This window comes from Somniosus microcephalus, chromosome 3, assembly GCF_052327205.1.
Source record: "Somniosus microcephalus isolate GS21.2 chromosome 3, FLI_Smic_1.0, whole genome shotgun sequence".
In the NCBI taxonomy this organism is placed as follows: Eukaryota; Metazoa; Chordata; class Chondrichthyes; order Squaliformes; family Somniosidae; genus Somniosus; species Somniosus microcephalus.
This window is the reverse complement of record NC_140989.1, coordinates 364,276,878-364,301,948: the sequence shown is the minus strand read 5'-3', so window position 1 is coordinate 364,301,948 and position 25,071 is coordinate 364,276,878. Positions and strand designations below refer to the sequence as shown.

Below are 25,071 nucleotides of genomic sequence, written 5' to 3'. Positions count from 1 at the left end.
CCTCACAGTCAATGAATACTTTTCAAATGTAGTCACTGTTGTAATGTAGGCAAATGCAGCAGCCAATTGCATACAGTAAGGTCCCACAGACAGCACTGAGATAAATGACCAGACATTTCTTTGCTGTCCTTAGGGGTGTCAGCCATGGCTCAGTGGCAGCACTCTCGCCTCCGAGTCAGAATGTGGTAGGTTCACAGGCCTACCCCAGAGACTTGAGCACAAAATGCAGGCTGAGGGAGTGGTGCACTGTCGGAGGGGCAGTACTGAGGGAGTGGTGCACTGTCGGAGGGGCAGTACTGAGGGAGCGCTGCACTGTTGGAGGGACAGTACTGAGGGAGTGCTGCACTGGCAGAGGGGCAGTACTGAGGGAGTGGTGCACTGACAGGGGGCAGTACTGTGGGAGCGGTGCACTGTCGGAGGGGCAGTTCTGAGGGAGCACTGCACTGTTGGGCGGTCAGTACTGAGGGAGTGCTGCACTGTCGGAGGGGCAGTACTGAGGAAGTGCTGCAATGTCGGAGGAGCAGTACTGAGGGAGCGGTGCACTGTTGGGCGGTCAGTACTGAGGGAGTGCTGCACTGTCGGAGGGGCAGTACTGAGGGAGTGCTGCAATGTCGGAGGGGCAATGCAGAGTGAGCGCTGCACTGTCGGAGGTGCAGTACTGAGGGAGTGGTGCACAGTCGGAGGGGCAGTACTGAGGGAGCGCCGCACTGTCAGAGGGGCAGTACTGAGGGAGCGCCGCACGGTCGGAGGGGGCATCTTTTGGATGAGATGTTAAATCAAAGGCCCGTCTGCCCTCTTAGGTAGTCCTAAAAGATCCCAGGGCACTATTTTGAAGAAGAACAGGGGAGTCCTCCCCAGTGTCCTGGCCAATGTTTATCCCTCAACCAACATCACTAAAAAAAAATCAGATGATCTGGTCTTTATCACATTGCTGTTTGTGGGACCTTGCTGTGTGAAAATTGGCTGCAAAAGTACTTCATTGGTTCTAAAGTGCTGTGGGACGTCCTGAGGTCATGGACGGCGCTAGATAAATGCAATCTCTTTAGCACAAAATTCACCTTTTAAACACACTCATTTCTTTCGAAGGTGTTCACTACTATGGAACCTCAGATTAGCATTGGACCCCTGACATTCTCAGGCTGTCTAGTAAGCTGCCAAATGTAAATCCACAACTGGTAGCTCCTGGCCACAGGGCTGCCCATCAAATGGACTTCAGCGAATCAGAGTCAGGCTTCTCCCGCAAACCTAATTCAAGTCTTGAACTCAAATATAGCTGTCAATCAAACTATTAATTAAAAAAGATTCCCAGGATGTCAAATGCAGAGCATGTTTACTGGTCACCCTTTGAAGCTCAGGAATTAATAACCAACCAGGCAGTTATCAGGAACAGTGCTGGGACAGAATAGGGTTGAAGGCTCTGCATTTCAATGATGTCTGCATATTAAACTGAATTTATTCTACGGGAACAGCCTACAGACCTATATTAATGCCTATGAAATGGCCTAAAATCATGCATATTGTCTGCGGTTTAAGGATTCAGCTAACCGTACCTAATAAATCCTGTGTGTAATCAGCAGGAAAGAATCCAATAAATCATCCATTATGAACAAAAATGCTTAATTCTTGTCACAGAATAACAGTCTCTTGCCACATTCCTCCGGTACGGCGGTTCCCATGAAATATCTTAACTAAACACTCAGGGGGGGGTGGGGGGGGAAGCAAAATACTGTAAATGCTGGAAATGTGAAATAAAAACAGAAACTGCTGGATACACTCAGCAGGTCAAGCAGTATCTGCAGAGAGAGAAAGAGTGTAAAAGCTTCAGGTCGATGACCTTTCATCCGAACAGATTTTTTAAACTCAGTTTTTTTCGTCTGAACATCCTTTTAGAAATTCAAAATGGACTGCCAGATATCAGACACATCTACTTTTATTTCTTTTGAAGATTAAGCCAGTAATACTATTTTGACACATGGCAATCGTGCAGATCCTTTTCAGTACTGCTTCTGGACCAAAATATCATGAAGGAAACCCAATAGAATGCCAATGAGATGATAAACCATTGTCTGGAATCTTAGCTGGCTTAACACCTCAGTGCCTGCAGCCAAAGAGTTGAGACCGCTGCTGGGATACTCCTTACTGATTGCAGTCCAAGGTTAATGGCATGACTGAGCAACTATTTCACATCTCAGAGCTAGATTACTACAGCTTTTAAGCATACGTGCAAGCCTAACAGAACAAAATCCTTGCATTTTTCACAGAAAGCTAAAAGCAATACGGATTATATCAAGGTTGTAAATCTTGGATAGCCTAAAAAGGGGTTATTTAATGTATATTGTTATGCAAGACATTAAGATTCAGCAGGTAAACCTCGATAACACCAGCTCAGCTTCAGAACCAGGGGTCACAGTCTAAGGATAAGGGGTAGGCCATTCAGGACAGAAATGAGGAGGAATTTCTTCACCCAGAGAGTGGTGAACCTGTGGAATTCTCTACCACAGAAGGCAGTAGAGGCCAATTCATTAAATATATTCAAGAAGGAGTTAGATATATTTCTTAAGGCTAAAGGGGTATGGGGAGAAAGCAGGGACCGGGTACTGAAATTGGATGATCAGCCATGATCGCATTGAATGGCAGAGCAGGCTCGAGGGGCCGAATGGCCTACTCCTGCTCCTATCTTCTATGTTTCTATGTTTCTGTTTCTCGGGGTGGGGAATCACAAATGATCCTACTAGCAAGAATTGCATTTTTTTTTAAATAAACAGGTTGAGTCTTCGAAATTAGATGGCATTCCAAGTGATCCACCTGATCAAGCTGAGCAGAGAACAGCACTGACAATCTCTGTTGCCTGGCTCATCCGACCATCTCACATTAGGAGGGCAGCACACATGGTTGTGAAGGCGGAGGGCAAAGGGCTATTATCCAAGGGCTATTAGGTTACAGCAATGAATGAAACCTTGATATCAAAGTTCCTCTTGTTCCGCTACAGGGTGTCCGTACAGTTCTTGTACCAGGATACAGACCGCCTAAAAGCTTTGAAAATAGACGGGTGCTGGGTGCAGAGAAGTCCTCCGCTTCTCCGCATCTGGTCAAATGTCCGATTGAGATCTCCGATGCAGGTCCACCGTTCATTGTAACGTAGAGACACGCACCACTTGGAGTGGTCGTTGTGCGAATAGAAGAGGACAGGCCCTGGCAATTTGACTCGTATGATATTGTAGACATGTTTTGGGAGGGAGCAATTAGAAGGGAGCTCGTGTTTACTCCCATTCCAAGTCTCCGACAGCAAATCAGTCTTCAGGGTCTGAGCAACCCAGCCTGCATATATATCTGAAAAATAACAATGAAAGTGACCAATGGTGCAAAATATCCGTGAACATTAAGATGTTACATATACATCGAGAGTATATTTTAAAAATCTTACATCTGCATGCATTGCCTGTCCACCAAACCTTACCTTCATGTTGTCATATTTTTGTCACTTTTGTGTCATCTTTTAGGAAGATAGCCACATAGGACCAGGAGTAGGCCATTCGACCCCTTCAGTTCCATTGGCCCAGAAATTCCGTTCACAGGCCTCCCGCGGGCGGAGGGCTGTGACCTGGAAGAATCTGCGCCTGGACCGGAGGGCTCCCGGGAGGCGCAGAGTTCCGTTGCTGGGCCTCTCCAAACTGCCGGTGCGCAGGGCCCACGTATCCCAGGGGCGCAGGTAGTTCACAAATGTCCCTGGGATCACATGGGCCATGGGGAGCCAATCACAGAAGGGAATCTCCATTCATACATTTGACAGGAAGACCTGTCAAATATGTGAATAGAGATCACCCCCAAAAACACAGTAAAACTTTAAATAAATATTTTTTTTAAATCACATTTTTAAAATGACTTTAAATTACATAAATTAAGTATTTGAAACAAAATTTTTATTTTTTGAAAAAAGAATTCAAGTTTTTAACGGGGCTAAAAATAAACTTACCTTTCTTTAAAGTATTTTAAAATGATAAATCAGTGGAAATTTAAAAAAAATCTTTTTCAACTCTTACGCCCCTGCTTTTACCAGGCACAAGAATTGTAAGTGTTTTCTGCGGGCGAAGGGTCTCCAAAAAACGGAACTCTCCACCCACAGAGGCCCTGCTCCAGGGCAGCCGGAGGATCTGTCAAGAGCTTTCTTGACAAATCGGAAATGCCGGTTTTCCAGCACATGCGCAGTGCATGCCTAAAACCGGCATTTCCGTTGGCCCTACGGGTGAGCACACAGCGCGTACCCGTAGGGAACGGAATTTCTGCCTCATTGTAAATTCCTACGTCCACATTTATAACCGGACTGTTCATGCAAACTTGTCATGCTGTAATTGCACCCTCCTGCCAGTGGTGGTGCACCGGCGGGGAGGAGAGGCTGGAATATGACAGGCTTTTTATAGCCAGGTTCTGCTATAAATGTGGATATAAGCACTTCAAATTGGAAAAGTAGGCAGAAAGTGCATGCAGACAGGAGGGTCAGTACTAGAGGACACAGATTTAAGGTAATTGGCAAAAGAACCAGAGGGGAGATGAGGAGAATTTTTTTTACAAAGTGAGTGGTTCTGATCTGGAACGCGCTGCCTGAAAGGGCGGCGGAAGCAGATTCAACAGTAACTTTCCAAAGGGAATTGGATAAATACCCAAAGGGGAAAAATTCACAGGGCTATGGGGAAAGAGCAGGGGGAGTGGGACTAATTGGAGAGCTCTTTCAAAGAGCCGGCACAGACACGACAGGCCGAATGGCCTCCTTCTGTGCTGTATCATTCTATGTTCCCTCTCCCTCCTCCATTCCCCAATGGAAACACATTTCTAATAGTTTGTTTTACACAGCTATTTGGACTCTTACCATCTTCAAAATACTTGTATTTTGCAAAACTCTGAAACTGGACTCCCCCGGAGGAGGTAAGCGCGGTACGCCGTTTCCATGGTGACTTGGCAACACTGCCCCCTTTGGCGACAAACTGCAGATGTGAAAGCTCAGGCAGGAAGATGTCAGGAAGAGACCAACTGTAGACATGCGGGTTATAATATAGAAGCTGTTTGCCTACAAAGAAAGATCTTTGTGTCTATTAGTTTTGTCAGCGAAAGGTCTCCAAGGTTACGTCCGTAAAATCTAAAACAGAAAAGCTGTAAATAAGCACTGCTGTAGTTAAAACTCTCTCCACTTCCATGCCGACCAGCACATGAGGCAACCCATTTCTTCCACTGATTTCCACCCAGCAGATCGTGCTCTGGGTTGTTTCCGTAACAATGTCCTTTTTTACCTGGACCTGACTCACAACTCCCTATCTTAGGTGCAATGGGGAGTTGCCACTCCACTCCCTATTGATCTTACTGTCGCAAAGTGGAGGGAGCGTCACTCTGCATTTGGCCACACTCCCCTGGGAGTACTTAATGCCGACACTGGGCAACAACAGTCAGGAATGGTTTCCATGAACTCAGAAACTGACCAGTGAGAAATAAAATATCTAACCCAAAATATTTCACATCTGTTAGTCAACCTCCTTCCTTCTGTGCTTCTTGCAACAGGCTTCGAGTAAGCACAAGACAGTTAAGTATAGGGAACAGACTTTATTTATACAGGATAGGTTAACTCTCGAACATGTCCAAGAACATCACACAAACCTCACGTACATAACCCACAATAATAACATCTTACCGATTTCTGTCACCTGACTGTATTTGTACGTAATACAGAAGAGAGTCTGTCCATATTTCTTTCCAGAGGACGGCCATGAATAACCCATCTTAGGAAAAGGAGGGAAATGTGGAACGCTGTGAATCAGCCAGAACCCCTGGGCTTTGTCGAACAGCAGGACCCCTAAAATTAGACAACAATGAGTAACACACCATCGAAACACGTGAATAATAAACATCTCGAGGGAAGCTCCAGGATATAGTTTAGAAACATAGAAACTTAGAAACATAGAAGATAGGAGCAGGAGTAGGCCATTCGGCCCTTCGAACCTGCTCCGCCATTCAATGAGATCATGGCTGATCATCCAAATTCAGTACCCTGTCCCTGCCTTCTCCCCATATCCCTTGATCCCTTTAGCCTTAAGAAATATATCCAACTCCTTCTTGAATATATTTAATGAACTGGCCTCCACCGCCCTCTGTGGCAGAGAATTCCACAGGTTCACCATTCTCTGGGTGAAGAAATTCCTCCTCATTTCAGTCCTAAATGGCTTACCCCTTATCCTTAGACTATGACCCCTGGTTCTGGACTCCCCGGCCATCGGAAACATCCTTCCTGCATCTAGTCTGTCCAGACCTGACAGAATTTTATAGGTTTCGATGAGATCCCCTCTCAATCTTCTAAACTCCAGTGAGTATAAGCTCAATCGACACAATCTCTCCTCATACGTCATTCCTGCCATCCCAGATATCAGCCTGGTGAATCTTCGCTGCACTCCTTCCATGGCAAGAACGTCCTTCCTCAGATAAGGCGACCAAAACTGCACACAATACTCAAGGTGTGGTCTCACCAAGGCCCTGTACAGCTGCAGCAAGACATCCTTGTTCCTGTACTCGAACCCTCTTGCTACGAAGGCCAACATACTGATGTGCCTCAATAATTCCGAGACTCGAAGGTAGCAGAACAAAACAAGGCTTTTATTAACTTAGAACGAAACACGTAAGCGAGAGAGATGTCGTCCTTCTGGAGACTGGGGCTAGACTGAAGCTAGCTTACAAACGGGGCCAGGTATGGGCGGAGCCCTACACACAGCACATTCCAGCACATTCCAGTATACAATACAGCACATTCCAGTACACAATACAATGAGGTCTGGGGGAAGGGAAATGACACTGAAACCGATCTCAGTCACAGGCAGTGATGAATGGAAATATTTCATCACATTCACCCCTTCTATAGATTTAGTCTGTTCGGGGGTTTGATAGTCCTCTGCGACCGACGTGGCTGTTGCGGTGCCGCGGGTGTCGGCTGGGTGTCCCCGGTAGCCTCCTGGGTCTCTGCCGGGGGTGCCGCCAGGGTTGTTGAAGGGGTAGTTGGTGGGGGTGCCGTTGGTCGGTGTTCTTCCGGGGGTGATGAAAGAGTAGTGGGTGGGTAAGAGTTGCTGTGATCGTCGTTGCCGCTATTGCCGTGGTTGTTGTCGATGCCGGCTGGGGCGACGTCTTTTATGGACACGGTGTCCTCCCTTCCGTCGGCGTGCCGGACATATGCGTATTGGGGGTTGGCGTGGAGTAGGTGTACTGGCTCCATGAGAGGGTCCGTCTTGTGGCCCCTCACATGCCTTCGCACGAGTACTGGACCTGGGGTGGAGAGCCATGACGGCATGGATACGCCTGAGGTGGATTTCCGGGGAAAGACAAACATTCGTTCATGAGGCGTGGTATTAGTGGCCGTACACAATAGCGACCGTATCGAATGGAGCACATCCGAGAGGACTTCCTGCCAGCGGGAGATAGGGAGGCCCTTGGTCCTTAGAGCTAGAGTGACTGCTTTCCATACTGTCCCGTTCTCTCGCTCCACTTGGCCGTTACCCCGGGGGTTGTAGCTGGTGGTACGGCTCGTGGCGATCCCCCTGGACAGCATGTGCTGGCGTAGCTCTTCACTCATGAAGGACGCCCCCCTATCCGTATGGATGTAGCTCGGCATACCGAACAGGCAGAACAGGCTGTTGAGGCATTTAATGACCGTGGCGCTGGTCATGTCTGGGCAGGGGAAGGCGAATGGGAACCGGGAGTATTCGTCCACAATGTTCAGGAAGTAAAATATTTCCATTCATCACTCATACCATTTGCCTTCTTAACCGCCTGCTGCACCTGCATACTTACCTTCAGCGACTGGTGCACAAGAACACCCAGGTCTCTTTGCACTTCCCCTTCTCCCAATCTATTGCCATTCAGATAATAATCTGCCTTCCTGTTTTTGCCACCAAAGTGGATAACCTCACATTTATCCACATTATAGTGCATTTGCCATGTTTCTGCCCAATCACCCAACCTGTCCAAATCGTACTGGAGTTTCACGACATCCTCCTCACAGCATACCCTCCCCCCAGCTTTGTGTCGTCTGCAAATTTGGAGATATTACATCCAATTCCCTCGTCCAGATCATTAATATATATTGTGAACAGCTGGGAAATTCGTATTCACAGTGCAGATCTTTAGCAGCAAGAATGAATACTGGGGATTCAGGTCCGGAGATTAGTGGACACTGGAGGGGATCAGAAACTCCTGCAAGGCCTGCTGACCTCTGAACCTGAATTCCAGCTCTGTGCTCCAATCAGGTGAAGCTGGGGTCACCAACTCTGGTTGCATGTATTCCTGGAGGTTCCATCACGTGACCTGCTGCCTCCAACTGCCCCGCCCCCACGCTCCCGCCATTGGTCGCCCGACACGCCCATCCTCACAGCGCCCCGCCTTCCCACGGCCAATTGGAAAATGAAAAGGCTCTTCATTATCCAATTGGATGATTCTTAATTATCAGTCAAACCACTTTTCTCCCATCTCCAATATTTTTGATAACTATTAAACAGAAGTATTCAAAGGAAATTAAAGAGAATACACAATATTTTTTCTTACACCCCTGATTTTTCTCCCGGGTTGCTCCCAGCAGTTTCCTGGAGATTAATCTTCAATTCCTGGAGACTCCAGGCCAATCCTGGAGATTTGGCAACCCTAAGCTCCACACTTCACTGAACTCCTTCCCAAATTCCCAACATGTGCTGATCGCTCTGCTCAGATTCCTGACACTTACTGATCTGTTGGTTCAGATTCCTGACGTGTGCTGATCTCTGTGCACCCAACAATTTAAGTTCCTAAAGTTGAGGAACTGAAACTCGTTTATTTAAGAGGAAAACCCTAAGTGCTGACTCAGTGGTTCAGCAAGTTCAGACCAGAAATGCCTCGGATTAAGTTTGTGCTGAGTTGGCTAGCCGGAGTGACGCTAAAAGGGTGCTAACAACTAGTCTCAACACCCGTGAGTTCAGGAAGGGGGAGGAAAACACTATTAGTAAGGGCCCCCCCTCCCCACCGGCTCCAGATCACTTTCCAGTGACTCCTGTTGGTGGTGTGTGTGTGTGAACACTGGGTGAGCACAGGACTGGGCTTGGCTGTGGTGCCCCCGTGTGGTTGAGTGGTCTGTCGACACTATCGCTGCTGGTAAAAAAAATAACAGGTGCCAGGCTTGGCTCAGTGAAAGCACTTTTCCTTGGCCAATATTTGTCCCTTATCCAACCCCACTAAAACAGATTATCCGGTCGTTATCCCATTGCTGTTTGCGGGAGTTTGCTGTGCGCAAATTGGCCGCGACGTTTTCTTACATTATAACAGTGACTGCGCTCCAAAAAGTATTTCACTGGCTCAAAAGTGCTTTGGGTCGTCCTGAGGCTGGGAGAGGCGCTATATAAATGCAAGGTCTTTCTGAGTCAGAAGGCCGTGGTTTCATGCCCCACTCTGCAGACTAAAGCACAGAATTTAGGTTTAGCTGACACTTCAGTGCGGTACCGAGGGAGTACTGCCGTCTTTCAGATGGGACATTAAATTAAATTAAATTAAATTAAAAAAAAACATTAAATTAAAGCAGGCTTTCTCAGGTGGATGTTAAAGATCTTCTGCTGCTAAGATCCTGGTACATGTCTTTGTCACCCGCCCAACTCCCACTGACTTCCCACAAGTTGAAACAAATCTGTCAATAAAAGAATTAGTTAAGAAAAACAAAGCTTCATGTTTTTATCTTCAAAAAGACTAACTTAGCCCACTGCTGCTTTAAGAACACAAACCCAAATTAATTTAAGAAATAGCTGTAAGTTTCAACTATGGTCTTAGAGTTAAGTTACTTTGTGAATTTCAATCATTTATTTGGCTCCGTAATACCAAACAACCTTCAAACAAGCTACAATTGGCAATAATTCAAAAATTCCAATGAGCCAGCCAGTGAGGAGAAAGAATAGAAAATTATTGCTTGTGGGCAAAAGTAAGGGTGGGGTGGGTTGGTTTACATATACTGTCAGGGTAACGGAGGGCAAGTTTGCATTGCAAGTGGCCTCTAGATAGTCTTTCGAGTTTGCACTACAGGTTGAGAGCCTTGCCTGCCACAGCTGTGCATGTTGGGAAATCTACCATAGAAACATAGAAGATAGGAGCAGGAGTAGGCCATTCGGCCCCTCGAGCCTGCTCCGCCATTCAATGCGATCATGGCTGATCATCCAAACTCAGTACCCGGTCCCTGCCTTCTCCCCATACCCCTTGATCCCTTTAGCCTTAAGAAATATATCCAACTCCTTCTTGAATATATTTAATGTATTGGCCTCTACTGCCTTCTGTGGTAGAGAATTCCACAGGTTCACCACTCTCTGGGTGAAGAAATTCCTCCTCATTTCTGTCCTAAAAGGCTTACCCCTTATCCTTAGACTGTGACCCCTGGTTCTGGACTCCCCGACCATCGGGAACATCCTCCCTGCATCTAGTCTGTCCAGTCCTGCCAGAATTTTATAAGTTTCAGTGAGATCCCCTCTCATTCTTCTAAACTCCAGCGAGTACAAGCCCAATCATCCCAATCTCTCCTCATACGTCATTCCTGCCATCCCAGGTATCAGTCTGGTGAATCTTCGCTGAACTCCTTCCATGGCAAGAATATCCTTCCTCAGATAAGGCGACCAAAACTGCACACAATACTCAAGATGTGACACACAATACTCAAGATGTGTACTAACCAATGGGTCACAACCAATACCCTTTATTGGTTGCGACCCATCTCATATTTTTTACGTGAGGCTGACAGACCATCTGGTTTAGGTTGGCTGCTCTCAGCCGAGGCAGAACTAGGTGTCGGCCGTGGCTCAGTGGGTAGCACTCTCGCCTCTGAGTCACAAGGTCGTGGATTCAAGCCCCCACGCCAGAGGCTTCAGCACAAAATCTAGACTGGCATTCCGATACAGTATGGAATGCAGCGCTGTCGGAGGTGCCGTCTTTCGGATGAGGCCCCGTCCGCCCTCTCAGGTGGATGTAAAAGATCCCACGGCACTGTTTCGAAGTAGAGCAGGGGAGTTCTCCCTCGAGTCCTGGCCAATCCCTCAACAAACACCTAAAACAGATTATCCGGTCAATATCACATTGCTGTTTATGGCAGCTTGCGGTGCTCAATTTGGCTGCCATGTTTCCTGCATTACAGGAAACTTTTTTTTATCCGGCATGGACGGGACCGACGTGGTGCCGGTTCATCAAAAATTCCGGATAACCAAAAGCTATAGTAAAAGATACGGAGCTGAGAGCTCCGTATAAAGCAACAAACCCTGTTGTTTACAGCTTCAGAACAATGGCCACAAGTTGCAAGCATCTCTGTAGCTTAGCAACAGCTGCAGCCACACCCTTGCACAGCAACAAATGGAGGAAGGCAAGTAATAAAAGTTACCTGAACCTACTCCTGAATTTTGCTGGTTAACCGAGATTTCCGGTTATTTAGATGCCGGTAAATCGAAAGTTTCCTGTACCACAGTGGCTACACTTGAAAAAGTACTTTGTTGGCTGTAAAACACTTTGGAACATCCTGAGGTCATGAAAGGTGCTATATAAATGCAAGTCTCTCTTTTTTTCTTTCTCTATCGTTGGAATTCTCTACCCCAGAGAGCTCTGGATGCTCAGTCGTTGAGTATATTCAAGACAGAGATCGATAGATTTTTGGATACTAAGGGAACCAGGGGCTATGGGGATAGTGCGGGAAGGTGGAGTTGAGGTAGAAGAGCAGCCATGATCTCATTGAATGGCGGAGCAGGCTCGAGGGACCGAATGGCCGACTCCTGCTCCTATTTCTTATGTTCTATGCCACTAGATTATGGAGATAAGGAGAAGTCTGCTATGGGTCTGTTGCAAAGTTGATGGTGGGGGAAAGACAGAATCAAATTTGGCTTCGATGTCCCTCTGGTTGAATATCCTGTCAACAACCAGCACTCATAGTCTCGGCTCACACATGAAGCTGGCCACGAATGTGAAGTTTAATAGTTCGCCTGATCCCCATAATCATCACCTTCACGAAAGGAGGGAAGAAAATTGGACAAAAAAATACATACAAATATAATGTAAAAGAGACAACTGAACCTCTTATCACTGGGGGTTAAAAAGCTGTAGGTGAACTCAGGTCAGTAGACATAACTGGTTTGTAAGCTTACTGTTAACTGATAATTGTCAAGGTCTTTACCTTTCTCCTCCCTGTAACATCTACCAATGGTATATGTTGGCCAATATGTTACCCAATGGTCAACAGCAATCAGCTACTTGTTATATAATGCTTTGTTAATATTGATTAGTGACTTAGGTTATTTAAACATGACTCCGAAAAATGATAACCCATGAACACTGCACCAAGGTCTGAAGTTCCACATTCACCCAGAACTTAAATCCAATCGATATCACTGTCACTAGTATCAAGAGACTCCATTCATCCCAAATGGGAGGGGTAGGAAAAATAAAATGATACTGTAGCAGCCATTTTGAGACATTTTGTTCCACTACATCTACCAAAGAGGTCGTCGTCATACGTGTCTTCACACTGTTCCCTTTGTGGAACTGTATGAAGTGGTGGAAGGATTTCTGGCCGCGCTAACGCTCCTTCCGTGACCGTAACCATCTACATACCAGCCATTAGGGTGGTTAGTCCTATGGCAGGGGGGTTTTACAGGCTCCCACAACCCATACGAAGGGGGGGGGCCACCCACACCCACGGACGCAAGTATCCCGCTGGATGTCAACCCAGAATTTAGAGCCGGAGCTCTGACTCCACTTGCCGGGACTGTCTGGAGCGGGGTTCGAAACCCTACACCTTCTGGCCCAGCGGCGGGGATGCTACCGCTACGCCAAAGGCCCACTCCACCAAAGAGGTTAAAAGGTACAAATTCACAAATGACAAACAAAAATGGACCAAGTTCAACTTCCAGTCTTGAGTTATTTAATGTCAGCTGGAGTAACGATAGAGGCACTACACTTGACCACAGCCCCCTGGGCTAAAAAGAAAGGAGGAAAAAATCAGCCTTGTTTCCTTCACCTCAGAGGCACAAAATATAACCACATCCCAGGCTTCATCGGGCCAAAGCAAAGGATAATGGCAGTGTTCACCATCCATTCAAGATGGAGGATGTACAGCTGAGCCCTCCTCTCTCCTTACTGCTTGTTCCTCCACTCCACTATTGGTGGCTGCTCATTCAGTCACTAAGCTCCTGCCCTCTGCAATTCTTTCCTTAGTCCCGTCTATATCGCCACTTCCCTGCCAGCATTCAAAAACTTCCTCAAAGCTCTTCTCTTTGAATATACCTTCCCATCCCCATCCCCCACCCTGCCCCAACAATCTGAACCTCTCTGTTTCCCTCCTGCTCGGTGTCTACTAGTTTTCCTACTCAATGTGAAGTGATGAGAGACATCTTTCTGTATGTGAGGAGCGCTGTTGGGAGCAGGAAGGAAGATTGGCTAGGGGGGCCAATGGTTTATGTGGGCATGGAAAGAGGCATTGTTCCAGGCATGAATCCTGACCTTCTGGGAACGATGTGACAAGGAGACTTAAAGTAGTTATCCTGACAAAAAAAAAATCTGCTCTTCAAATGGATAGAGCGATCATCCTACTAGATGCAAGGAATCTGAATCTCCCAAAATAAAGATAGTCAGCGAGTGTGATTCAAACACTCGCCACCCCTCCCTCCCCCGATTCAGTGTCATGGCAACATTTTTAGCAAGTTCCTCACTTTAAATGCACAGTTCCATCCAGTGATTTGGATGAGGGGGAGAGAATGCAACAAAATTTATTCTGTTTCCTAGTGGCTGAAAATGTAGAAAAGAAATGAACTATACTAGTAAAAGATTAATACAAAACTAAATCTACGAAAGGCTTGCATTAACCTAATCATTTGGCATATTTGGAGAAAGTACTTGGAAATGTATGGACTTTTAAAACCATTTGTGGTTGCTGGGTGGGAGGTACACACATTCCCGTTGTTTTTTTTATTAGTTTATGGAATGTGGGCGTCGCTGGCAAGGCCAGCATTTATTGCCCATCCCTAATTACCCTTGAGAAGGTGGTGGTGAGCCGCCTTCTTGAACCGCTGCAGTCCGTGTGGTGAGGGTACTCCCACAGTGCTGTTAGGGAGGGAGTTCCAGGATTTTGACCCAGCGACGATGAAGGATCGGCCGATATACTTCTAAGTCAGGATGGTGTGTGTGACTTGGAGGGGAACTTAGAAGTGGTGGTGATCCCATGCACCTGCTACCCTTGTCCTTCTAGGTGGTAGAGATCGCGGGTTTGGGAGTTGCTGCCGAAGAAGCCTTGGCGAGTTGCTGCAGTGCATCTTGTAGATGGTACACACTGCTCTACTGTTCTACACAATTTAATTCGGATCCAATCTGGATTAACTACCTCGAGTAAACAAGACCCTGTGCCAACAGTATATAAGATTTAGTTACCTTTTGTATGTCCATGGTACATGTCATAAGGCATTGATGGTCCGGCATCATTGTAGATAAAATATGCTCTGTCATTGACCTGTTCCAAGGGAACAATAATGACACCTCCTAAGTTCCGTAAAGCCACACAAGGTAAATACAAGAAAACGTTCCTAAACTTGCAGAATGGACGTGTAAATGGCAAATGAATTTCAATATAGATAAGTGTGAGGTGGTGCATTTTGGTAGGAGGAATAAGGAGGCCTTATATTCCTTGGGAAGTAAAAGTCTAAATGGGGCAAAGGGTCAAGGGGTACAGACTCACAAATCACTAAAAGTAGCAAAGCAGGTTAACAAGGTCATGAAACATGAAAACCAAGCACTGGGGTTCATTTCTAGCAGAATAGAATTGAAAAAACAGAGCGGTCATGTTAAACTTAGATAGAAACTTGGTTAGGCCACATCTGGAGTACTGCGTTCAGCTATGGTCACCAAATTACAAAAATGGCTTCGAGACAGAAAGCAGAGAGTCGGAGTGAAAGGTAGCTATTCACAGTGGCAGGAGGTGACTATTGGTGTTCCACAAGGATCAGTGCTGTTCACAGTATACATTAACGATTTAGACTTTGGAATCAGAAACACAATTTCTAAATTTGCGGATGACATCAAATTGTGGGGATAGTCAATACTGAGGAGGACTGCAACAAACTACAGGAGGACATTAATAAACTTGCAGAATGGGCATATAATTGGCAAATGAAGTTCAACACCGATAAATGTGAGGTATTACATTTTGGTAGGAAGAATAGGGAGGTCACTTATCACTAGGAGGGTGCGAGTCTGGGTGGGGTAGAGGAACAAAGGGATCTCGGAGTACAAATACACAAATCACTAAAAGTTGCGACGTAGGTTAGCAAGGCCATAAAAAAATGAAAACAAAGCACTAGGGTTTATTTCTAGAGGTATAAAATTGAAGAGTAGGGAAGTTATGCTAAACCTGCATTGAACCTTGGTTAGACCACATAGCGAGTTGTTGTGATCTGGAATGCATTGACTGAAAGGGCGGTGGAAGCAGATTCAATAGTAACTTTCAAAAAGGAAGTGGGTATATACTTGAAAAGGAAGAAGTTTCAGGGCTATGGGGAAAGAGCAGGGGCGTGTGACTAATCGGTTTATTTCTAGAGGGCTAGAATTGAAAAGTAGGGAAGTTATGCTAAACCTGTATTGAACCTTGGTTACATAGAAACATAGAAACATAGAAGATAGGAGCAGGAGTAGGCCATTCGGCCCCTCGAGCCTGCTCCGCCATTCAATGCGATCATGGCTGATCATCCAAATTCAGTACCCTGTCCCTGCTTTCTCCCCATACCCCTTGATCCCTTTAGCCTTAAGAAATATATCCAACTCCTTCTTGAATATATTTAATGAATTGGCCTCTACTGCCTTCTGTGGTAGAGAATTCCACAGGTTCACCACGCTCCAAGTTAGACCACACTTGGATTGGAGTACCGCGTACAGTTCTGGTCGCCATATTATAAAAAGGATATGGAGGCACTGGAGAGGGTGCAGAGAAGATTTACAAGGATGATACCAGAAATGGAAGGGTATACATATCAGGAAAGGACGAACAGCCTGGGTCTCTTTTCTCTTGAAAGAAGGCTGAGGGCTGACTTAATAGAGGTCTTTAAAATTATGAAAGGTTTTGATGGAGTGGATACAGAGAGAATGTTTCCACTAGTGGGGAAGAGCATAACTAGAGGCCAGCAATATAAGATCGTCACCAAGAAATCCAATAGGGAATTCAGAAGAAACTTCTTTACCAAGAGGGTGGTGAGAATGTGGAACTCGCTACCACAGGGAGTGGTTGAAGCAAATAGTATAGGTGCATTTAAGGGGCGGTTAGATAAGCACATGAGGGAGAAGGGAATCGAAGGTTATGCTGATAGATTTAGATGAGGAAAGACGGGAGGAGGCTCGAGTGGAGCATGGACTGGTTGGGCCGAATGGCCTGTTTCTGTGCCGTATATCCGATGTCATCCTATGTGAAAAGGATATAGAGGCACTGGAGAAAGGTGCACAAACAATTTACAAGGATTATACCAAAACTGAGAGGTTATAACTATCAGGAAAGACTGAAGAGGCTGGGTCTTTTTTCTCTAGAAAAGAGAAGACTTGAGGGGTGACCTAATAGAGGTCTTTAAAATCATGAATAGGATTGATAAGGTAGATGTAGAGAAGATTTTTCCACTAGTGGGGGAGTCCAAATGTGGAGGACATAAATATAAAAGCAAAATACGGCAGATGCTGGAAATCTGAAGTAAAAACAGAAAATGCTGGAAATACTCAGCAGGTCAGGCAGCATCTGTGGAGAGAGAAACAGCGTTAACGTTTCAGGTCGACGACCCTTTGTCAGAAGTGGAAAAAGTGAGAGATGGAACAGATTTTTAAGCAAGTGCAGAGGCAAGGATAGGTGTAAATGGGAATGGCAGAATCCTTACCAACAGCTGCCATCCGAAAAAATGGGGGCAGATGTTATGAACTGAAATTGTTGAACTCAACGTTGAGTCCGGAGGGGTGTAAAGTGTCTAATCGAAAGATGAGGTGCTGTTCCTCGAGCTTATGTTGAGCTTCATTGGAGCAGTGTAGGAGGCCGAGGACAGAGAGGTCAGAGTGGGAGTGGGACATAAATATAAGACAGTCACTAATAAATCCAATGGGGAATTCAGGAGAAACTTCTTTACCCAGAGAGTGGTGAGAATGTGGAACTCGCTACCACAGGGAGTGGTTGAGGAGAATAGCATAGATGCATTTAAAGGGAAGCTAGATAAGTACATGATGGAGAAAGGAATACAAGGATATGCTGATGGGGTGAGATGAAGTACGGTGGGAGGAGGCTCGCGTGGAGCATAAACATCGGCATAGACCAGTTGGGCCGAATGGCCTGTTCTGTGCTGTAAATTCTATGGAATTCGATGTAAGGCGGTGTAAACCTGATGGGGTGGGACTTCTCCTGGCCTCTTTGGCCTCCCCATGACCCCATCCCAAATCCCTGCCTATGCAGTGCTGCTCTGAGGGGGAAGGGGTTGAGGCCCATAATGGGCCGAAGATGTACATTAGTAAGGAATGGTGGGCCAGCAGTAAGAAAGCCATCGATCCATCCGGGATTTCTCTGGAATGGATTAACTTTGTGCTCTTCACTGTTGCCGCCTTCAGGGGGCCCACAATGGCACCTAGTCCTGCTCTCAGTGGGCGTGGCGATGATTGGGCCTAAGCGGTGAAGAGCCAGGTGAAATTCCTGGGATAGCACTCAAACTGCTCCAGGAATGTAGAAGGGGTGAGGGAGAAGAAGCAATCACATTCCTTCCTCGCCCCCCTACCCCCATGCCGCCCCTCCCTCCACCCCAGGGTCAGGAATTTCCATATTAACATAAATGGGACGGAAACCCAACAGAATCCCCCTACCACAACGAGGCGGGAATTCTACCTCCTCACATTAACCCGCGTACATTTTGTGACACAGTCTATTAGGCGCTAGCCTTTCACTCCTGGGATGCCAGTTTAAATCCAGCCTGCAATGATGGGACAGAAGTTTGCTCTGTACGGGTCCTGTGTGAAACGAGGTTGGTTGGCCCTAATTCAGCACTAATTGGCAATCTCACAGGATGGCAGGTATTGCAAAATGGAAACATGCTGCAGTGGTATCAGAGTGCACGCTCCCCTGGGGTTGGTGGAGCACAGGGAGATTTATGCTTGAGTGCTGATGGTGACATTGGATGGCCTGGTGGAAAACATTCCATTCCCAGCACTAAAACCTCTTTACTTGAGGAGCATTAAAAGAAAATACTTGTGACGTTTTGGAAGAAATGATTGTGAATTCTCAGTGGGCTCTGTTGCTTTTATGTGGGTTGGTTGCACGGAATATTAACACTTGCCTTTGACTTATAGGTTGAGTAAAGCTGTTGTAAAGTTCTCCCCACGGCACTCTCTGTTGTATTGACAAGGTGTTTGCTCTGCTGCCAGTCTGCAGTTGAAGGATCCAAGTACATGTATTTTAGTCCCATCCCGACAGCTTGATGAACTTTATATTTGGGCAACTTGTATATGACAAACCTGTGAGGTAAGAGATTGGAGAAACAACAAAAGGATAGTTAGCTGACCAAAATGTCCAAAGCTTATAAATGTCATATCATTAATAACAACAGAAAACGCTGGAAAAACTCAGCAGGCCAGGGCAGCATCTGTGGAGAGAGAAACAGAGTTAACGTTTCAGGTCGATGACCTTTTGTCAGAACCGGAAAAAAGCAGGAAATGGAAAGCAAGTTTCGGGGCTGGGAAAAGGGGGAGGGGGATGAAAGAACAAAAGGGAAGGTCAGTGATAGGATAGAAAGCAGGAGAGATTAAGAGAGATTGAGAGACATTAAGAGATATTCAAGGCGCGAGGAGGTGGTAATGGGACAGGTTAAGGAACAAAGGATGGCTCTAGTACGATAGCAAAATACTGCAGATGCTGGAAATCCGAAATAACAACAGAAAATGCTGGAAAAACTCAGCAGGCCAGGCAACATCCGTGGAGAAAAAATAGAGTCAACGTTTCGGGTCAAACCCTTTGTCAAGACTGAAGGCCAGGCTGGGAGAGAACAAAAGAGAAGAAGAGACATTAAGAGGTATTCAAAATGAGACGAGATGGTGATAGGACTAGTGGAGACAAAAGACGGCTCTAGATTAGGTGTGAAATGCGCTGGCAGAATGGGAGACAGCTGCCATGTGGGAGAGGAAACAAAAGGCGGGGTGGGGGGGGAACCAAAACAAAGGTGTGGATAAAAAATATATGTAAAAATGTAATGGGGGCCGAGGTTATGATCTGAAATTGTTGAACTCGATATTGAGTCCGGAAGGCTGTAAAGTGCCTAATCGGAAGATGAGGTGCTGTTCCTCGAGCTTACGCTGAGCTTCCGTGGAACAATGCAAGAGCCCGAGTACAGTGAGGTCTGAGTGGGAATGGGGCGGTCGCCTGTCATTTTAATTCACCACCCCATTCCCACTCAGACCTCACTGTACTCGGGCTCTTGCATTGTTCCACGGAAGCTCAGCGTAAACTCGAGGAACAGCACCTCATCTTCCGATTAGGCACTTTACAGCCTTCTGGACTCAATATCGAGTTCAACAATTTCAGATCATAACCTCGGCCCCTATTACATTTTTACTTATTTTTTATCCACACCTTTGTTTTGTGCCCTTCCCCCTTTTTCTCTCTCCCACATGGCAGCTGTCTCTCATTCAGCCAGCGCATTTCACACCTCATCTAGAGCCGTCTTTTGTCTCCACTAGTCCTATCACCATCTCGTCTCGTTTTGAATACCTCTTAATGTCTCTTCACTTCTTTTGTTCTCTCCCAGCCTGGCCTTCAGTCTTGACAAAGGGTTTGACCCGAAACGTTGACTCTAATTTCTCTCCACGGATGTTGCCTGGCCTGCTGAGTTTTTCCAGCATTTTCTGTTGTTATAAAGGATGGCTCTAGATGGGGTGTGAATTGCGCTGGCAGAATGAAGGACAGCTGCCATGTGGGAGGGGGAAAAAAAAGAAAAAGGGGGGCCAAACAATTCACACCCATCTAGAGCCATCCTTTATTCCTTAACCTGTCCCATTACCACCTCCTTTCGCCTTGAACATCTCTTATTGTCTCTCAATATCTCGTAATCTCTCCGGCTTTCTACCCAATCACTGACCTTCCCTTTTGTTCTTTCATCCCCTCCCCCTTTTCCCAGCCCCTAAACCTGCTTTACATTTCCTGCATTTTTTTCCAGTTCTAACGAATGGTCATCAACCTGAAATGTTAACTCTGTTTCTCTCTCCACGGATGCTGCCCTAGCCTGCTGAGTTTTTCCAGCATTTTCTGTTGTTATTTCGGATTTCCAGCATCCGCAGTATTTTGCTATCGTATTAATGTCATATCATTGTTGGCCACAACTATTTTTCAATTATTAGCTCCCTATTTAGAGCTGTGAAGGTTTAACGTAGCATCTTCAACAATGCAGCAGTCCCTCATTACTGCGCTGGATTTTCGGCATAGATCCAAGGTGTATAGGCTTTATCTATATATATAAACGAGTCGATCTGTCTGTCCTTCTGTCTGTCTGTCCTCGGGTGTGCGTCTGTCCGGCTATGCGCTCGAAAGTTATACAGCGTACCTACGCGCGTGTTACCTCCAAAGAAAGCTTCCGCTTCCGGGACGCTGGTAAGTGTATTTACTTTTCGGTCGGATGAAAATTGTTCGCGCCTTATGCAAAAAACCTTCAAAATTAAACTCATTATCTGCTACTTAGCATTGATTGACTGACGTCAAGGTTCGACCAATCCTGTGCCGTCACGATTGACCAATCCTACAGTACGGTCCCCTGATGGTTGGCCAATCGGTGTGTGTGTGTGTGTGGGCGGGACTAATCGTTTTCATCTCGGATCTGGCAGCCATTGTTTCACTGCCATTACTTCAGCTTCCAGCTCAAACTACTTTGATCATCCAGCTTTGAAAAAGTTAGTATCTCTTTTAAAAATAGCATAAGATTTACCAAAAACGTTTTATAAGTACTTTCACTTTCATCTTTCAAGGTATTAAAAGGTAGAAATGTTGCCCGGCAGCAGATTCACAAAGGGACACAGACAGGGCCCAAAAGCCTGGGACTCAATTTAAAATGTTGCCCGGCAGCAGATTCACAGAGGGACACAGACAGGGCCCAAAGCCTGGCACTCAATTTAAACCGCCCGGCCCAAAACAGCCCTGGCAAAGCCGGGCTCCCCCCAGCTAGTTATATACATATAAAATCATTATATATATATATATCTTATTAAAAATTTTACATCTGCATGCTCTGGTCTAATTATCCCCCTGCAGTCTAACCTTGCTTCACCTGAAGACTATCCTGATCTTAACTCCCTGTGTTCAACAGCACAGGAGGTTGTCTAGTTGCAGTAAAACATTTCAAAGAAAAGGTCAAGCTGCATACTCCATACCAACGTAACGCTCAGTGCTTTTACCTTGTAGTATAAAGGAATCTCCGTGAGGTTGAAACTTATAAAATTCTGGCAGGACTGGACAGACTAGATGCAGGAAGGATGTTCCCGATGGTCGGGGAGTCCAGAACCAGGGGTCACAGTCTAAGGATAAGGGGTAAGCCATTTACGACAGAAATGAGGAGGAATTTCTTCACCCAGAGAGTGGTGAACCTGTGGAATTCTCTACCACAGAAGGCAGTTGAGGCCAATTCATTAAATATATTCAAGGAGTTAGATATATTTCTTAAGGCTAAAGGGATCAAGGGATATGGGGAGAAAGCAGGGACCGGGTACTGAATTTGGATGATCAGCCATGATCGCATTGAATGGCGGAGCAGGCTCGAGGGGCCGAATGGCCTACTCCTGCTCCTATCTTCTATGTTTCTATGGGGGAGAAATTGGGCGAGTAGCACCACCTGTTAGCGCCTCCCGCGATATTCAGCAGGGGCGCTAATGATGGCGTTAGCCTGTTGCGCTGCACCGCCACCGATGACGTCATCGGTGTGCGCAGCGCCCCATTAGCGCCCCGTTCGCGATATTTGGTAGCGAACGCCGCTGTAGCGCCGTTCGCTACCCGCGCCCAGTTCACGGGGCCTTGCTGTGCTGGCAGCGGCGCAAGTTAAGGTGGAGGTGCGGGGCGGCCGCCTTTTTCGGTGGCCACCTGCCAGCACCTCTGTCCCCGGCCTCCTGACCACCCCCCCCCCGTGGCATTGCCGGCTGTTTCCCGAGAGCACGGCACTTCTCCCCGGTGCTGGACTCTTTTGCCGGCACTCGCGATCGGGGATCGCGCTGTTGCAGGCCCCTCCCCCTTAAAGGCCTGCAGTACCGCAGCGCGCCGTGCCGCAGCGTGTGGCGCTGCAGCACGTTGCGCTGTGATATTCAGTTTCAGCGCCCTAAGAGGGACGCAGAGCGCCTCGAGCCTCGCCCCGTCTCCCTCGAGGGTTTCTGAAACTGAATTTCTGGCGATCGGTATTACTCCCAACGCAGCGCAAAAATCAGCGCCCAGGCGAACTTGGCGCGAGTTTGGCGCCTCAACCCAATTTCTAGGCCTATGTTTCTTATTATGTTAATAAGTGAGGTGGACCAAACACCCTTGTTCACAAAAACTACCTGTAGTGGCGCTTCTTAGTTTCCAAACAGGCAGCCACTGAGCTGTGGGGTTTTTAACAACGAATAGACGCGTGTCGAAATAAAACGTTCCCAAACGTAGCTTTGTCTTTTAAACTGTTTACTATAACACTTAACAAACGGAATTACAAAGCAAACACGTATAAACGAACACGTTCAAAAACTGTACTGCTCCAAACCTCACAACTTCTGCCTCCTTCAACCACGTGCAGTTTAAATTGTAAAATGGCTGCACCCATGTGTGGCTTAGGGACTGTTCCATTGTGGCAAGAATGAAGGGGGTGTCTCGGACTATACTACTGGAGCAAGAAAATAGGGGGTTTCTTAATACAATAAGTCGGTCAGGTAAATTAACTGTATTATGCCATTTAACCACTATTTTAAAGTATTTTCTTAAGCTTTTATGGCTCTTACACTACCCGTTCCATCTCCATTCTAGTATGAACCTTTTTTTGTGCATGTGATATTTTTTCAGCACATTACAGCAAGGAATGTCAATGTTGGGGATTGGAATACTTTCTATTTCAGGCGCTCGGTGTTAGCACCAAGCCGTCACAGGCCGACTACAGCACGGGTAGGTGCAGAGCAAAGCTGCTGCTTCTTTGCCCCAGTTCAGCCTCTGAATTAGCACCCGCAGCAGCCAGCCTGTGGCCTCTCTGAATAATGGTGTCAGCGGTGGCTCAGTGTCGAGCCCTCTTGCCGCTGAGTCAGAGAGAGCAAGGGTTCAAGTCCCACTCCAAAGAGGTTAAACACATAATCTAGGCTGACACTCCAGGGCAGTGCTGAGGGAGTGCTGCACTGTTGGAGGTGCCGTCTTTCAACAAGACGTTAAACCGAGGTCTTGTCTACCCCCTCAGGTGGATGTAAAAGATCCAACGGCACTATTTCGAAGAAGAGTAGGGGAGTTATCCCCGGTGTCCTGGGCCAATATTTATCCCTCAACCATCTTCACTAAAACTGATTATCTGGTCATTATCACACTGCTGTTTGTGGGAGCTTGCTATGCGCAAATTGGCTGCTGCGTTTCCTACATTACAACAGTGACTCCAAAAGTACTTCATTGGCTGTAAAGCGCTTTGGGACATCCTGAGGTCGTGAAACGCGCGATATAAATGCAAGTCCTTTCTTTCTTAATTAGCGCGAAATGGGGTCCGTTTTTTGCGCTGGGTCCATGACCACCGGGATCTGGGCTGAGGCGGCCCCGAGCCCCTTTCGACAGTCGTCTGATACTGCTTGTACTCATCAATCCACCGGGATCTGGGCTGAGGCAGCCCCGAGCCCCTTTCGACGGTCGTCTGATACTGCTTGTACTCACCAATCCACCGGGATCTGGGCTGAGGCGGCCCCGAGCTCATTTCGACGGTCGTCTGATACTGCTTGTACTCACCAATCCACTGGTTGGCCGGCCTCATCTCTGCAGCAGATCTCGGTAACACTGGGACTGAGGTGAATTATCAGCAGGAGGAACAGAACACGGGTGGTTCCTGCCTTCATATCAGGAGCTGCTCAGTAACAATCTAATTCACAAATAGTCGCCTCGCCAGCTTCAGATGAGGAAGCTACCACTGCTGGATTCGATTTGCTGTTTTGTCATTGAGAAAGCAGAAGTGACAGTGTGATAAATTAGTCACCAAAAGCTGTAGGGCCCTCTTCACATTCTCCCTGGTGCCTTGGGATTTGTTTGCCTGCCACGTGTTTGGGGGAGAGCGACACCATCTGCAAAGTGCTGTCCTGTCATTAAACCGCAGCCTCGGCCTCAGGTTGCACCAGGACAGCGGAAAACAGAGAAATAAAAAACAGAAAATGCTGGAATCACTCAGAGAATCGGTAGGCCGTGGTGACAAATAAAAAGTCGAGAGGCGGAACGAGTTAGCCCGACTTGCGTCCTGCACAAATAGCACATCGCCTGTTAGTTTTCTGCTGTGCTTTCTCTTCTGAAAATAAGACTGTCGAGGAGTGTAATGAAGGGGGAAAAGCCCGAGCGGCCTAATCTCTAAAGCAGAAGCGTTTCTGTTATCCGTCCGCAGCAACATTCCTCTGTCTTGTTTGTTGTGTATGTAATATGTGTGCTACTTTGAACCTATGGACAGGACTGCACTACTTGTTGGGCGTAGTGATACGCAGTACCACTCCTGGCCATAGGGGTATAAATAGTACTGTGGGTACTGATCCCCCTCAGTTCCCGCCTGTGGGCATGAAGTAAAGACCTATGTATAGTCCCTACCTCCAACCAGTAAAGACCTGTTTGAGTTATACGTTTAAGTCTTTGTGTTAATTGTTCAATACAATACACATACTTAACACTGGCGACGAGTCGGTTCGAACCCTGCGGCAGTTATTCCACAGCGGCTTCGTCCAAAGACAGGACGTTGAAGAGAGGTTCCAATCCTCAACACCCCACTGAAAACTGAAGGGCAGCAGAAATCCTGACAGCTTCCAGCGACTGGAAGCGACAGGCATTAGGATCCTGAAGCCTCCATCAAC

At 46.8% G+C, this 25,071-nt stretch overlaps 1 protein-coding gene across 1 annotated transcript; it reads right to left on the bottom strand.

Moving 5' to 3' along the window:
* Positions 1-1,912: 1,912 nt before the first annotated feature.
* dnase2b (deoxyribonuclease II beta) lies at positions 1,913-24,232 on the bottom strand. The gene is made up of 6 exons (XM_085983511.1): positions 23,975-24,232; positions 18,342-18,519; positions 14,431-14,509; positions 5,678-5,839; positions 4,865-5,062; positions 1,913-3,330 (listed from the first exon to the last, which is right to left on the bottom strand). The coding sequence occupies exons 1-6, from the start codon at positions 24,079-24,081 to the stop codon at positions 2,984-2,986; spliced, it is 1,071 nt and encodes a 356-aa protein (XP_085839637.1). The 5' UTR covers positions 24,082-24,232; the 3' UTR covers positions 1,913-2,983.
* Between the last annotated feature and the right edge of the window lie 839 nt (positions 24,233-25,071).

Bases quoted from the DNA above. Each gene is read 5' to 3' on its own strand.
- dnase2b (XM_085983511.1), bottom strand. From the start codon at position 24,081: ATGAAGGCAGGAACCACCCGTGTTCTGTTCCTCCTGCTGATAATTCAC. The intron at 18,520-23,974 runs GTGAGTACAAGC...CTTACCTCACAG, and splicing joins GCCGGCCAACCAGTGGATTG to GTTTGTCATATACAAGTTGC. The intron at 5,063-5,677 runs GTAAGATGTTAT...CTTTCTTTGTAG, and splicing joins CAGTCAGGTGACAGAAATCG to GCAAACAGCTTCTATATTAT.